The 13,616-nt window shown below is 40.4% G+C and overlaps 1 protein-coding gene across 1 annotated transcript in view; it reads left to right on the top strand.

The window, feature by feature from the left end:
- MYT1L (myelin transcription factor 1 like) overlaps positions 1-7,897 on the top strand; it is an 822,727-nt gene extending 814,830 nt beyond the window's left edge. Inside the window, exons 21-22 of the mRNA XM_029597019.1 lie at positions 7,314-7,457; positions 7,757-7,897. Coding sequence (XP_029452879.1) covers positions 7,314-7,457; positions 7,757-7,897 — 285 coding nt within the window. The remainder of the gene's footprint in view (positions 1-7,313; positions 7,458-7,756) is intronic.
- Positions 7,898-13,616: the final 5,719 nt, after the last annotated feature.

Here is a 13,616-nt window from a genome sequence, read left to right as displayed (position 1 = left end):
CGCTGAGAAAATTGTCCATTTAATCCTACTCTCTGTTTCCTGTCTTTTAGCCAGTTTGCAATCCATGAAAGGACATCGCCACCTATCCCATCACTTTTACTTTTCCTAGAAGCCTCTTATGAGGTACTTTGTCAAAAGCCCTCTGAAAATTCAAGTATACTATATCTACCGGTTCACCTTTATCCACATGTTTATTAACTCCTTCAAAAAAGTGAAGCAGATTTGTGAGGCAAGACTTGCCCTGGGTAAAGCCATGCTGACTTTGTTCCATTAAACCATGTCTTTCTATATGTTCTGTGATTTTGATGTTTAGAACACTTTCCACTATTTTTCCTGGCAGTGAAGTCAGGCTAACCGGTCTGTAGTTTCCCGGAGACCTGTCGCCAGATTTCGAGGTGGACTTGCAATTGAGGCAGTGTTTGCTGGATCTCGTGTTTAGCAGATCAGCGAATGCATCTAGAACTTCGGTCCTTAATTAGGAACCAGAAGCCAGAGTATTAATCAGTACAGAGTCCTGTTGCTGACAACGGGAGGATGTCCTGATGCAATCCAAATGATTGGTAGAGAGGTTCTCTTGGTATTGTGTCTGACATATCTGGCAATAGCGATATGTGACACTAATATGGTTCTTGGAAGACAAGACAACCTAGAACCTTTTGAACCATGTGGCCCAATTTAGAGAACAGATCTCAATGGAAATGTCGCTGAAGCGGGATTAGAGTACTTACCATCTGACGTGGATCTCCGAAGGACGAGCCAGTGAAGATTGATGGCTCTGTGGATTTCAGGAGTCATCGAGGGGTAGCCTGTAGTACGTAGACATCCGTCTCAACTCTGAAACCTGGTATGGTAGCGCAGGTACAAAGGAGACAGGCTGAGTGTGTCTGGCACTACCACAGTAATTTGTGGAGGTTCAGAACCCTGCACCGGTGTCGGTGGGGAACGGCTCAGGTACAGGGGAGTCATTATGACTCTTGAACCCGGCCCTCTTTGCAGCATCTCGACGTATCGAGACGCCAGTGCAGAATTCTTCGGAACTCCATCCTGTGATTCTGGAGCACCAAGGACTGCCAGCACTGTGTGGAACAGTGGCGTTGGCAGTGGTGATGTTGCTCGGCCCGGGCATTCTCCAGCACTGATAAGTAGCACCGATGTGCTGGATGGTGTCGGTAGTGGACGGTCACCGTGCCAGTGACAATAAGTGCCACGGTGCTCAGCCCGGTCTTTCCCCAGTGCCGAGGTAGATGCCCTCGCTGTCTTGGCTGGCAAATGATGAAGGACTGTCAGCATGCCTGCACTACTCCTGGCACTATGTAATGTCGTAGGCTGATATGGGGCTTTAGTAAGAACCCAAAGCATGGAGCACTGTGTTTAGGTGAGGGCATTACATGGAGGTGCTATGTCGGTATTGACGGTATTGATGGTGGCACAAGCGGCCTCGAGGGTATCGTCAAAAATATATATGTGAAAAAACATTGATGACTCGGGCAGAGCAACGATAACAGTGACGGAGGCACTGACGGAATCGGCGTAAGTATTGATGGAAACGATGTGGCATTGAAGAATCGAATAGACATCGATGGCATCAGAAAAAAGATACTGGCATCGACGGAGTCGATGACTGCATCGATAGGAATGATGAAGACACCGATGGAAGCAGTAAGTAAGAAAATAAAACATTTGGGGATAGTTAGGGTAGATTTAGGGGTGAGGAGGAGAGGGAAAGTGAGATAAAGTATACCGTTAGGGTTAGGGTTAGAGAACTGGGGACTGGCTGATCGCCCCCCTGTGCATGGGAGTCACCCCCTGTGCATGCGAGTCGCGGGCCCCTCGCACATGCACGCGCAGATAATAAAATCTGGTGCACATGTGCGCGCAGCCATCGGATTTTATAACATGCACGTGTGCTCCTCTTAAAATCTACATTTATGTGTGGCACAAACCTAACACTTCCCATTTCTCAGCAAACACCATCCCAACAGTAAGTTATGGGGGTGGCAGCATCATGTTGTGAGAATGCTTTTCCTCAGCTGGGACTAGGCATCTTGTTAAAATTGAAGGAGAAACGGATGGTACAACATACAGCAAAATATTGCAAGATAATCTGCTTCAGTCTGCTAAAAACTAAAACTTGGAAGAAAGTTCACCTTTTAGCAGGATAATGATCCCAAACACGAGGCCAAAGCAACACAAGAGTGGTGAATGTTCTACATGGCCAAGTCAAAGTCCAGATCTCAATCCAATCCAGAATTTGTGGCACTATTTGAAAACTGCAATCTATAAGCATCATTTAATCAACCTCAACAACTTGGAGCAAATCTGCCAGGAAGAATGGGCAAAAATCACTCCCAAACAGGGCCGGATTTTCAAAGGGTTACGCACGCCGGGCCTATTTTCAAAAGGCCTGGCGATGCGTGTAAAGCCCCAGGATGCGTGTAAGTCCCGGGGCTTTATTAAAGGGGCGGGAAGGGGGCGGGGGCGGGGGTGGGGCGGGGTCAGAGACTCCCGGCACAGCAGCCATTTGTTGCTGTGCGAGGGATCGCACAACGGCACTTGGCCGGCGCGTGCAACTTACTTCAGCACCAGGGCTGAAGTTTTAAAACAGCAGTGAAAAAAAGAAAAAGGTAGGGGTGAAAGGGCGGGGGAGGTAGGGGGAGGTAGGGGAAGGGAAGGGAATGTGGGGTGGGTGGTAGGGAACGTGGGAAGGCAGCGCAGCTCGGCGTGGGCTCGGCATGCACAAGATGCACAATTGTGGAACCCCTTGCGCGCGCCAACACCCGATTTTATAACTTGCGCAAGCCTGCGGGTGCAAGTTATAAAATTGGGCGTACATGTGTGCGCGCTGGGTAGCGCGCGCACATGTACGCCTGCACGCACCTTTTAAAATCTACCCCACAGTGTGCAAACCTGGTAGAAACTTACCCCAACAGACTTAAAGCTGTTATTGTAGCAAAAGGTGTTTCTACTAAGTACTAGTCTGAAGGGATTGAATATTTATGGAAGCATTTTTCAGTTTTTAATTTTATTTTACAAAAAAATGCAGAAAAATAGATTGTGAGTTTGAAATTTTACTTTAAGAGCATACTAGTTTGCAATAAAAATACTGTCTGGCATAATATATTTAAGTGTCATTTGTAATCTACACAAATTTGTTGACATTTTAGGGGGTCGAATAATTTTGCAAGCTATTATATCTGTTTTAACTTTTTTTTAAAAATTGCCTTCCTTATACCCACACAGCTATCAGTTAGAAACAGAAGATACTTTTTAGGACAAATTTTAGAACCAAGCTATTTTTTGTTGTCCATAGCAAAAGAATACTGCTCTTAGCACTTGTGAACTACATTGTCCATCACAAAAATTACTATAGGATTTTGTACATTGCTGTGTGCTATGTGGGTGTATATTCATTTTCATGTAAATTCTCTCTGTGGCCACATGAATATGTTGGCTGCATGGTATTCATCAACAAGTAATCCAAAAGTAAATGAGAGAATGTAGGCATCTGAGTGCAATTGACTAGAAAGTATACTTGAGCACAGAAAATACAGATACAGGATAATTTTCAAAGGAAACTGTAAATGTAAATGTGACATACTATCTTAGCAATTTTCAAAAGCCCATTTTCTCTTGTTAAGTGCACTTAACGTGGGTAAAACCTAATGACAATTCACTAGCATTTATTGTAGCAAATTTTAAAGGATTTTGAAAATTGCTACAATATATGCTATTACATTTTCAATAGGTTTTACCCATGTTAAGTGCACTTAACAAGGGGAAATGGGTGTTTGAAAATTGTTAAGATAGTATGTCACATTTACATTTCCTTTGAAAATTACCTCCATAGTGTTTTGACTATATAATGGAAGTAATATATGCCATATTGTATCCTCGTACATTTTTAACCATGTTTCTCAAATAAATGCAGTTTCTGCTCGCATATAATGCATAGAAATGAATGTTTCTTAGCCTAGGTTGAAAGAATATTCTCAGTGTAGTTTGATCAAGCAGTTTCTGTAAAGCTGTCAAGCTAGATGCCTCGAAGATTATTTAAATTGCATCCTAAGCTATTGATGGCACTGCACATAAAGGTGAATAGGTTTTACCCAAACCTCTTCATAAGCTTACAAAAGCAAAAATAAATTCCATCTTAAAAAGATAAAATTACTGTTGATATAGATATCTGTAAAACTAGCAGTTCCTCCATGGCACTGAGGCCTTGAAGGAGGATCTCAAAAGCATGGATTTGGAACAAATAGTATACTACTCTGGTATACTCTCTAAGTGGCATGTGGAAACGGACATGGAGAGTTCAATGTTGTTTGCACTAGCCATAGTAAATATGATTTTATCATAAAAGGAGGTGGAACAAGAAGATATAGAAGACAAATGTTTTAGTTTAACTTAATTCTGCAATGTTGGCAATGTTAGTGTAAGCATAAATAATTTAGAACATAAATAAATACTAATGTTAAATAGTTAAACCAGCTCAATGGCTAGTTTAACTTTTACAATTAGCTCTTCAAAAATCAGCTTCATTCATGAATCTGCATTCTTGGCTTCTTTGAATCAGTTCCACCTCTTTTGCCTCATTCTCTGCCCCCTTTTCAGCTTCTGCTCCCTCCCACTAGGTACTGGACGAGCGTCCTGTTGCTTGCCAAGAACCCTGTGTTGATGAATACCAATTTCATGTAAGTTACACGGGAGGGGAGGTAATGAGATTTTTCCATGTAACTTACACGAAATTGAGCCTATGCAGGATATAAGTTATTCGTGAACAAGACCTTTAACTTATAGCTGGCAGACAGTTGTATACAATATAGAAGATTAAAGTGCTGATGTACTAAAGTGCATACATTTTCACACAAGTGTTAACACATGTTAAAAGCACTGTTAGGAGTGAATTTTCAAAACAGTTACATATGTAAAATTAGCATGTATTGTAGCAATTTTCAAAAGACCATTTATGCATGTAAAGTCCATTTAAGCATGTAAAACCTTTTGAAAATTCAGCCCTAGGGAGTGAATTTTTGAAGGAGTTATGAGGTACATTTTGAAACATAGGGCACGCGTGTCCTTTTGTTCGCACACCAGGCACAAACAAAAGTACGCCGGATTTTATAAGATATGCGCGTAACTGCACGTATCTTATAAAATCCGGGGTCGGCGCACGCAATGGGGTGCACATTTGTATAACTTGCGCACGCCGAGCCCTGTGCACACTGCCCGTTCCTCCGAGGCCACTCCAAAATCGGAGCGGCCTCGGAGGGAACTTTCCTTCCGCCTCCCCCCACCTTCCCCTCCCTTCCCCTACCTAACCCACCCCCCCGGCCCTATCTAAAACCCCCCCCTACCTTTGTTGCACAAGTTACGCCTGCTTGAAGCAGGCGTAACTTTGTGCACGCCGGGCCGGCTGCCGTGTGCCATGTTCCGGTCTGGGGGCTGTTTCGGAGGCCGCGGCCACGCCCCCTGAATGCCCCCGGGCTGAAACCACGCCCACGGCACCGCCCCCGGATGACGCGCCAACGTCACGCCCCCGACACACCCTCGATGATGCACCAACCGTGTCACGCCCCCCGACACGCGCGTCCCGGGGCTTTGCGCGCGCCAGAAGCCTATGCAATATAGGCTCGGCACTCGCAGGGGCGTTTTAAAAGGGTTACGCGCGTACCTTATGCCCGTAACCCTTTTAAAATCCGGCCCTATGTGCATAAAAGTAGCAATTTTCAAAAACCCATTTATGTGTGTAAAGTCAATTTACATACGTAAAACCCAGTTTTAGGCGTGTGAATCATTTTGAAAAATATCTCCTCAAGGGGAAAATTTTCAAAGGTGTTTTGCACATAAATGTAGCATACTGTTGTAGCAATTTTCAAAAGCCATTTACCTGTGTTATGTACACTTGATGCAGGTAAAACCTATTGACAATCGAATGGCATATATAATAGAAAATTTCAAAAGCCCACTTACATGGGTAAAATACATTTTTACATGTAAAATCCAGTTGTAAGCATGTAAATGCTTTTGAAATCAGGCTTTAATGTGCCAAATTAACATTTGTTAACAGCACATTTAACATGTATTAATTAGCTTGTAATAATATCAATGCAAAATATGTACAAAATAGGTAATAGCCTGTAAAACTAGACAAATCAGCTCATTAATATGAGCACATTTATAATTATGTATGTTAAACTGTAGGAATGTTAACACAGACTCATTAATGTGAGAAACTTAACTACACCTTTGGGAGGTGAAGTTAAGATTTATTTTTTTTTAAATTAACATCAACATTAACACATTAACATAACATTAGCAAGTAAATTAATTACAAAATGATTTCCATGTCATTACCATGGGTTGTTAACACAAACTAGTTAACGTATGTTAACAGTCCTTGTTAATGCACTTTAGTACACTGGCCTCTAAATATGTTAAGTTGAACAAAAAATGATTAAATATCTATTTATCAGATGTAGTTAGACTGTGTCCCTAAGAAAACAGGAGTCAAGTTTCATAGGAGTTATGCATATGCAAGTAGTATATATTGTAGCAATTTTAAAAAGCCCATTTATTTGTGTAAAGTCCATTTATGTGTCTAAATCCTTTTGAAAATTACCTCCCATATAGCTTATTTACACTGTCAGAGCCCATATAATCATAAATAATGCTTTTAGAATAATAAGTAGAAGGCCATAGTTTGTCTTGAAATCATATTTATGGAAACATAATTATATATTCTAATAAGCTAGGACAATATAGAATATTCATTTTCTCTACTATAATTTTATGGTTGTATTGTACTGTGTATAGTATAATGCTTGGTAATTTGTTTCTTAGATTCCAGTTTTAACTACATGAGAATAAATGCAAAATAGTCATAGAATTAATAAAAATACAGAGCATATTTTCATTATGGTGTGTGGAGACGTATACATGCAATATTTGCTAACAGAAAAATGAATTGCATGGTCAGCTTTTCACTCCTGCAGTGAAAATGTGACACTACAAAACTACCTCAAGGAAAGCAGAAAAATACTAGTTGTATGAGTTGTTTACAATGCAAGCTGGATATTTCATTAAACTGCACTTAAGAGTTAAAGCAGAACTAGGGTCAAGAAATCTAAATCAAATTTGTAATAATAAAAATATATTTTGAAAGTCAGGTTATATATTTTTCATTAGTCAATAGATATTAAAATAATGTAATTTAAAACCTGAAAATTAAAACCTGCCATTAATATTTTTCGAAGAGTGCATGCTTTATAACAGCTAGTCTTATATTACATTTTGCACAAATTTATGCATTTTAGATTACCACAATGGAGAGCAACCTGAAGACAATAGAAGAGGAGAACAAAGTAATTGAACAGCAAAATGAATCTCTTCTTCATGAGTTGGCCAATTTAAGCCAGTCTTTAATTCATAGTTTAGCTAATATCCAGCTGCCACATATGGTAAGTTACTGAAAACACAAAAAATTTGACACTCTTCTTCAGTTTTCATCATAGATGTCTATTTGTTATGTTTATGGTTCCTCAACCAATGGGATATTTGTAATATCAACAATACACATTTTAAGTTAATTTTAATAGGTAATGAAACCCTGTGGGCCTAGTCTACTATCCTGTCCTTTATAATAATAAACAAAAAATAAGAACATACACCACAGTAGTAGTACGCTGAAATATTCTTATGCATCTATAATGTTAAAAAGTAAATATATGTATATGAACTACTATTTAATATCTCGTAGGATCCAATCAATGAAAACAATTTTGATGCTTACGTGACCACTTTGACGGACATGTATACAAATCAAGATCGTTATCAGAGTCCAGAAAATAAGGCCCTACTGGAAAATATAAAGCAGGCTGTGAGAGGAATTCAGGTCTGAACAGATGCTGTAGCAGTGAACATTTTTTGCTGGAGGGAAAAAAAAAAGATGCCTCTTGTTTTTTGCTGCTGTTCTTTACCAGAAAGTGTTATATATTTATTTCTGTTTAAAACAGTGTTATGCTTACAAGACTTCATAATGATTTTATGTCCTGCTTTACTAATAGTAAACTGCAGAATAGTTTTTTGAATACATTCACATTTTGTACGTTTTCATAAAGGCTGACATAGTGTGATATGCCATGTAATGTTTATAGCTGCTAACATATGCACATTTTTTGGGTACATATATTTCTGAAGAGGTAAGCTGATCAAAACAGAGTGTAAATTCTTTTTAATGCTGTAGTGATTAAATGTTTTAGTATTTTGAACTAAAAAGGACAAAAGCAGCTTTGAATGATAATGTTGCAGTCTGCAGCCATTTTTTAAACACTCATTTTGCCTCATGTTGGAGGATTTTATGGGTTTTAAAGATACATTTGGTGTGCATATTGTTTCATAGCAAGAATTGGTTGCAAAAATGCTTTATTTTTTAACAATGCCTGAAAATATTACATAACTTTTGCTTTTGGAGGATGTTGTGTGGTGGTGGAAAATAAATTAGGTTTATTGACTACCAAGAAAATGACATGGAGTAGATGTAATATACAAAAGAAGGGCAACTTGTAAGATATCAAGCCATGGAAACATGACTGAAAAATGCAAAGCAGCTTAAACAGCACTTTTTGACTTATTACTACTAAGCATTACATGGTATGAAACATCCATTATCACAGGAACAGCATCAGAGGTGGACAACATGAAGGTCTGTTCAATAATTTAATCAAAAAGCAAAATGAAACAAAACAAGAAAAACCTTGGAGCAGCAGCCACAAATCATCCTTGCTTTCTCCGATTCTTTATTCCACTCTAAATGATATGTTATGACAATACAGTTCATCGGTCTGGATTTCAGTATCTTAAATAAGATAAAAGACAATATTTTAACATTTTTGTCCTTTTTATATTTTTATGGTTGTGAAAAATTGATGCAAAAAAAAATCCCTGTGACTAGTTCTTGGCTGAATTTATTGAAAGATTTAGGAGAATATGGTCTGGTAAAGAGGATTTTGTTTTGGTTTCAACATGCACTTCATCCAATTCTTCAGTCCATTTTTTCCTACTTAAGTTCCAGTCAGAAAACAATACAGGTACTAGTTACTACAGTTTGCCTATATGCTTTGTGTTTGTTTAAAAATAGAATGCAACTCATTTTTAAATTATTATAAATGTACTTCAATCAGCACTTTTTATTTTGTCTAAAATTTAAATCATTTCAATGTTAAAATTATTTATATTTTTTTTTTTGCTTTCTTCCAAATGACTGCACTATACATATGCATAAGACAACGTTTTACATTGTAATTCTAATAATGTTGTGTTTTTACAAATGTTGAATTAATTTAAATTTAATAGCATATCTTTTCCTTCCATGTCTTGATGTTATGCAGAAAGTACAAAAAAGTACTTTAAAATTTTGCTATAAAAAGATGGATTTTGTAAAAAAAAAAAAATATTTTTAGCAGAACAGGATTTACAGGGTCATTGTCCCCACAATGTGCCAGTTGACTATTTGCACTTACCTTGTCCTATATATCCATAATATGCGGAGGTGTGCAATTCTTTTGTGTCGATAGCCTTGTGACACTAAATCTGAACAAATTATAATGGAAGCCATTATGGCAAGTCCAGTAATATTGCTATGGGAGACTACAGGGATCTCACAACTAATATTCTGATACAATATTCAACCTCGGTATATATATATATGTATAAATATATGTATATCCCAGCGGCACTTTATACTTTTCACTGTACAAAAGCTTACAGTTTTCCAAGAGGACTTTAATAACTAGCTGGGAAATGATGATGTAATTAATTTGGGGCTTTGCAGTATCTTACCTGCGAAGTGCTCTTTTTCTGTTGTGCTATTCATTGTAGCTGCCATGCTCAGAATTGCCTTTTTGAGAGCTGAAGCAAGGTGCCTGTTGTTCACCTTCTTCCATATATATTGTAATTTTGCCCTAACCTCCTTTTAGGGCTATCATTGTTCATAATGGCATATGCCTTTTTCGCACTGCATTGTGTCTGGAGCTTCTTTGCCAATATAGTAATGCTTTCAGTAGAGTAATAGGTAGTACCAGTTTTGGATTCTTATTGTTATCACCTATGTACAATGAAAAGGGATTTTAAGCACAAATCTGCTGCTCATCTAATATCAAATCAAGTTATCTGTGACTATTATACTGTATAGGGATCATAAAAATGTCACATATTAGAATGCTGACTTTTCATATGGAATCATTGTGAGTCAGAGTTTATTTAATATAACATATTGTTCATATTCATTTCTAAGTTAATTTAATTAATCATTTATTAAGACAATTTTGTATAAACTATTTATTGTGCTTTCTGTGGAACTGAAGTTTGATTTATTTTTGTACAACACGGCATGGATCTGTTGACATTTTAATTTTGCTATAAATGTGTGGAATCACAAGTTGCTGTGATACTTCATTTCTAAATTGTGAACTTTGTACAAATTTTGTCATGCTGGATGTTAACACATCTTACTCTAAATAAAAAAAAGTTATCACATTTGTAGCACAGTGGTTCTATGATCAGAGTCTACATATTTATTTTAATCAATGTATTGGTAGCCATGCCAAATAAATACTCAGCTACTGTTTTTAGTAAAGATAAGCTTGGTCATTAATTCCTATTTTGCATGCTGAAATTTGTAAATTTAATAAGTAATGTATGCAATATTTATGTCCAAAAGAGCACAAATGTTTGTGAGAAAAAGGCAAAGCTATTTTTATTTTATTTTTTTAGAAAAATAAATGTATAGGGGTAGATTTTAAAAAGGTGCACGAGGGCGTACATGTGCGCGCGCTACCCGGCGCGCGCACATGTACACCCGATTTTATAACTTGTGCGCGCAAGTTATAAAATCAAGGGTCAGGGCGCGCAAGGGGGTGCACAATTGTGCACCTTGAGCGCGCCGAGCCGCGCTGCCTTCCCCCGTTCCTTCCTAGGCCGCTCCGAAATCAGCCCCCCCTCAAAATTTTTATTTTACCTTTGGGCCTGCCTCTGAGCAGGCGCAAGTTGCGCACCCCGGCAGGCTGCCGGCATGCAATCCCTCAACACAGCGGCAATGGCCACTGTGTTGCAGGCCTCTGGTCCCCCCCCCCGCCCCAGATCGCCCCTTTTGTAAAGGCCTGGGACTTACACACGTCCCGGGGCTTTAGGCCCAGTGGGGTAGATTTTAAAAGCCCTGCACCTATTTTGCATAGGCCACCAGCGCGCACAAAGCCACGGGACGCGCGTAAGTCCCGGGGCTTTGTAAAAGGGGCGGGAGGGGGCGTGTCCGGGAGCGTGTCGGCAGGCCGGAGGGGTGTCTGGGGTCAGGGGGCGGTCCGGGGCGAGTCCAAGGGCGGGCCTGGAGGGCAGTCCCCCGGCACTGCGGCCTGTGCCAGGGGATGCCGAGGTGGCGCGCGCAAGTTACGCCTGCTTGAGGCAGGCGTAACTTGAACAACAAAGGTAGGGGGGGGGATTTAGGTAGGGCTGAGGAGTGGGTTAGATAGGGGAAGGGAGGGGAAGGTGGGGGGACGCGGAAGGAAAGTTCCCTCCGAGGCCACTCCGACGGAGGAAACGACGGCTCGGCGCGCGCAGGCTGCCGATTTTGTGCAGCCTTGTGCGCGCCGACCCCGTATTTTATAAGATACGCGCGGCTACATGCGTACCTTATAAAATCAGGCATACTTTTGTTTGCACCGGTTGCGCAAACAAAAGAACGCGCGCGCGTACTTTTTTAAAATCTACCTCTGCGCGCGTAAGCCTTTTAAAATCCAGCCCATATTCTAATGGTGTGTTTTACAACTATTTCAAAATATATCTACCATATCGTATACAGAATGGAGTAGATTTTAAAAGAAGCGCGCGCGCACATGTAAGCCCGATTTTATAACATGCGCGTGCAGGCGCGCGCATGTTATAAAATCCGGGGTCGGCATGCGCAAGGGGGTGCACAATTGTGCACCTTGCATGCACCGAGCCGCGCTGCCTTCCCCCGTTCCCTCCCCCCTAACCTGACCTTCCCACCCCTTCCCCTAACATCTCCCCCCCCCACCCCGCCCCCGTCCTTTGTCTTACCTTTTGCACCTGCCTCCGGGCAGGCTGCAGGCACGCGATCCTCTGACACAGCATCAATGACCGCTCTGTCGGAGGCCTCTGGCCCTGCCCCCTGACCACCTCTTTTGTAAAGCCTCGGGACTTACACACTTCCCGGGGCTTTACGCGCGTCGCCGGGCCTATTTAAAATAGGCCCGGCGTGCGTAATCTTTTTAAAATCCGGCCCAATATGTTGTATTCTGAGAAATGGGCAAACTCACCATCAGCAAAGTTAACATTAATGCAGCCTGTCCTGCTCTTCCAGGGCAGGAAAAGACAACTCCAGTGCTGGAGTGCCACAAACTGGTCTAGTTTTCAGGGCATCCACAATGAATATTCATGAGATATATTTGCATACAGTGGAAGTAATGCTCACAAATATACCTCATGCATATTCACTGTGGATATCATGAAAGCCAAACCTATTTATGACACTCCAGAAATGGAGTTACCAGGGGCGGATTCCCGCTGATGACTGGCCCGGGGATTCGCCGCCCCAGCCGGCCCCGGAGATACCACGTGGTCTGCTGAGCGCAGCTCTGTCACAGCCGCACTCGGCAGACCACGTGACTAGAGCGACCGGCCCTGGGAGTTACTTGTCCCTGCACTAGAAGAAAAGAACAAAAGCAGAAAATGAAGACGTGCACTTTATAGCAACATATATGATATAAGTTGTTCTATGAAAATATCTTGATATTGAAGTGAAGAAAGAAAACAGTGGGCAAGTCAAAACAATCTAAAATTAGGAATCAAAAGCGAGAATACTGAAAGCATCCAGAGCAAAGGAATAACGGAAATACATGTAGGCATTATTATATGTACGAGACAGCTAGAAAGAACAGAAAAACATTCTTAAAGCAGAATGGTTCTATGTATTCATGTTAGTACAAATTCAATGCAGAATCTAGCTATCATTTTCATATTTTAAAGGTATTACTGTATAATTTATCAAACTGTTTTAAGGTCTTCTGGCACTATAAAAGGAGTCTAATGCACGATCTTTATCATGTCGTGTATTTGCATGCAAATGTAATGAGTATGCAAATGCTATAAATTTATGCAAATGAGGGACTCTTACCACACTTCACAGAAAAATAAGGCACACTAATGCAGGATTTAACATCAAATTTAACTACACCTTTTTTTTTACGGAAGAGGGGAAAAACAGTTTATATCGCACCATAGCGGCCCTTATTGCGGCTATTATCATAAGGATAAAATGAAGGTTTTTCTGACATAGCTATACAGCCCTGTTGGGCCAAAAAAACCCTTTTCTTACCTGCCCTGTCTTCCTAAATCTTCAATGTTAGGGGAAGTATACTAGTAGTGGAATACTGGATGATGCACTAGCCCACTTACGAAATGGAAGCAGGATTAGCATGCACATGTGCATGTTCATTTCAAATAGGGCACACATGTATGCGCTTTCAGCCTATGTTATACTATGCACCTATGTTATAATAACCATGGCCATTGTATTACATAAGCACATATATGTGCATATGATA

The sequence above is a fragment of the Rhinatrema bivittatum genome, chromosome 3, assembly GCF_901001135.1.
Source record: "Rhinatrema bivittatum chromosome 3, aRhiBiv1.1, whole genome shotgun sequence".
In the NCBI taxonomy this organism is placed as follows: Eukaryota; Metazoa; Chordata; class Amphibia; order Gymnophiona; family Rhinatrematidae; genus Rhinatrema; species Rhinatrema bivittatum.
Note: the sequence above shows the minus strand (reverse complement) of the source record. Positions and strands in the feature narration are given on the sequence as shown.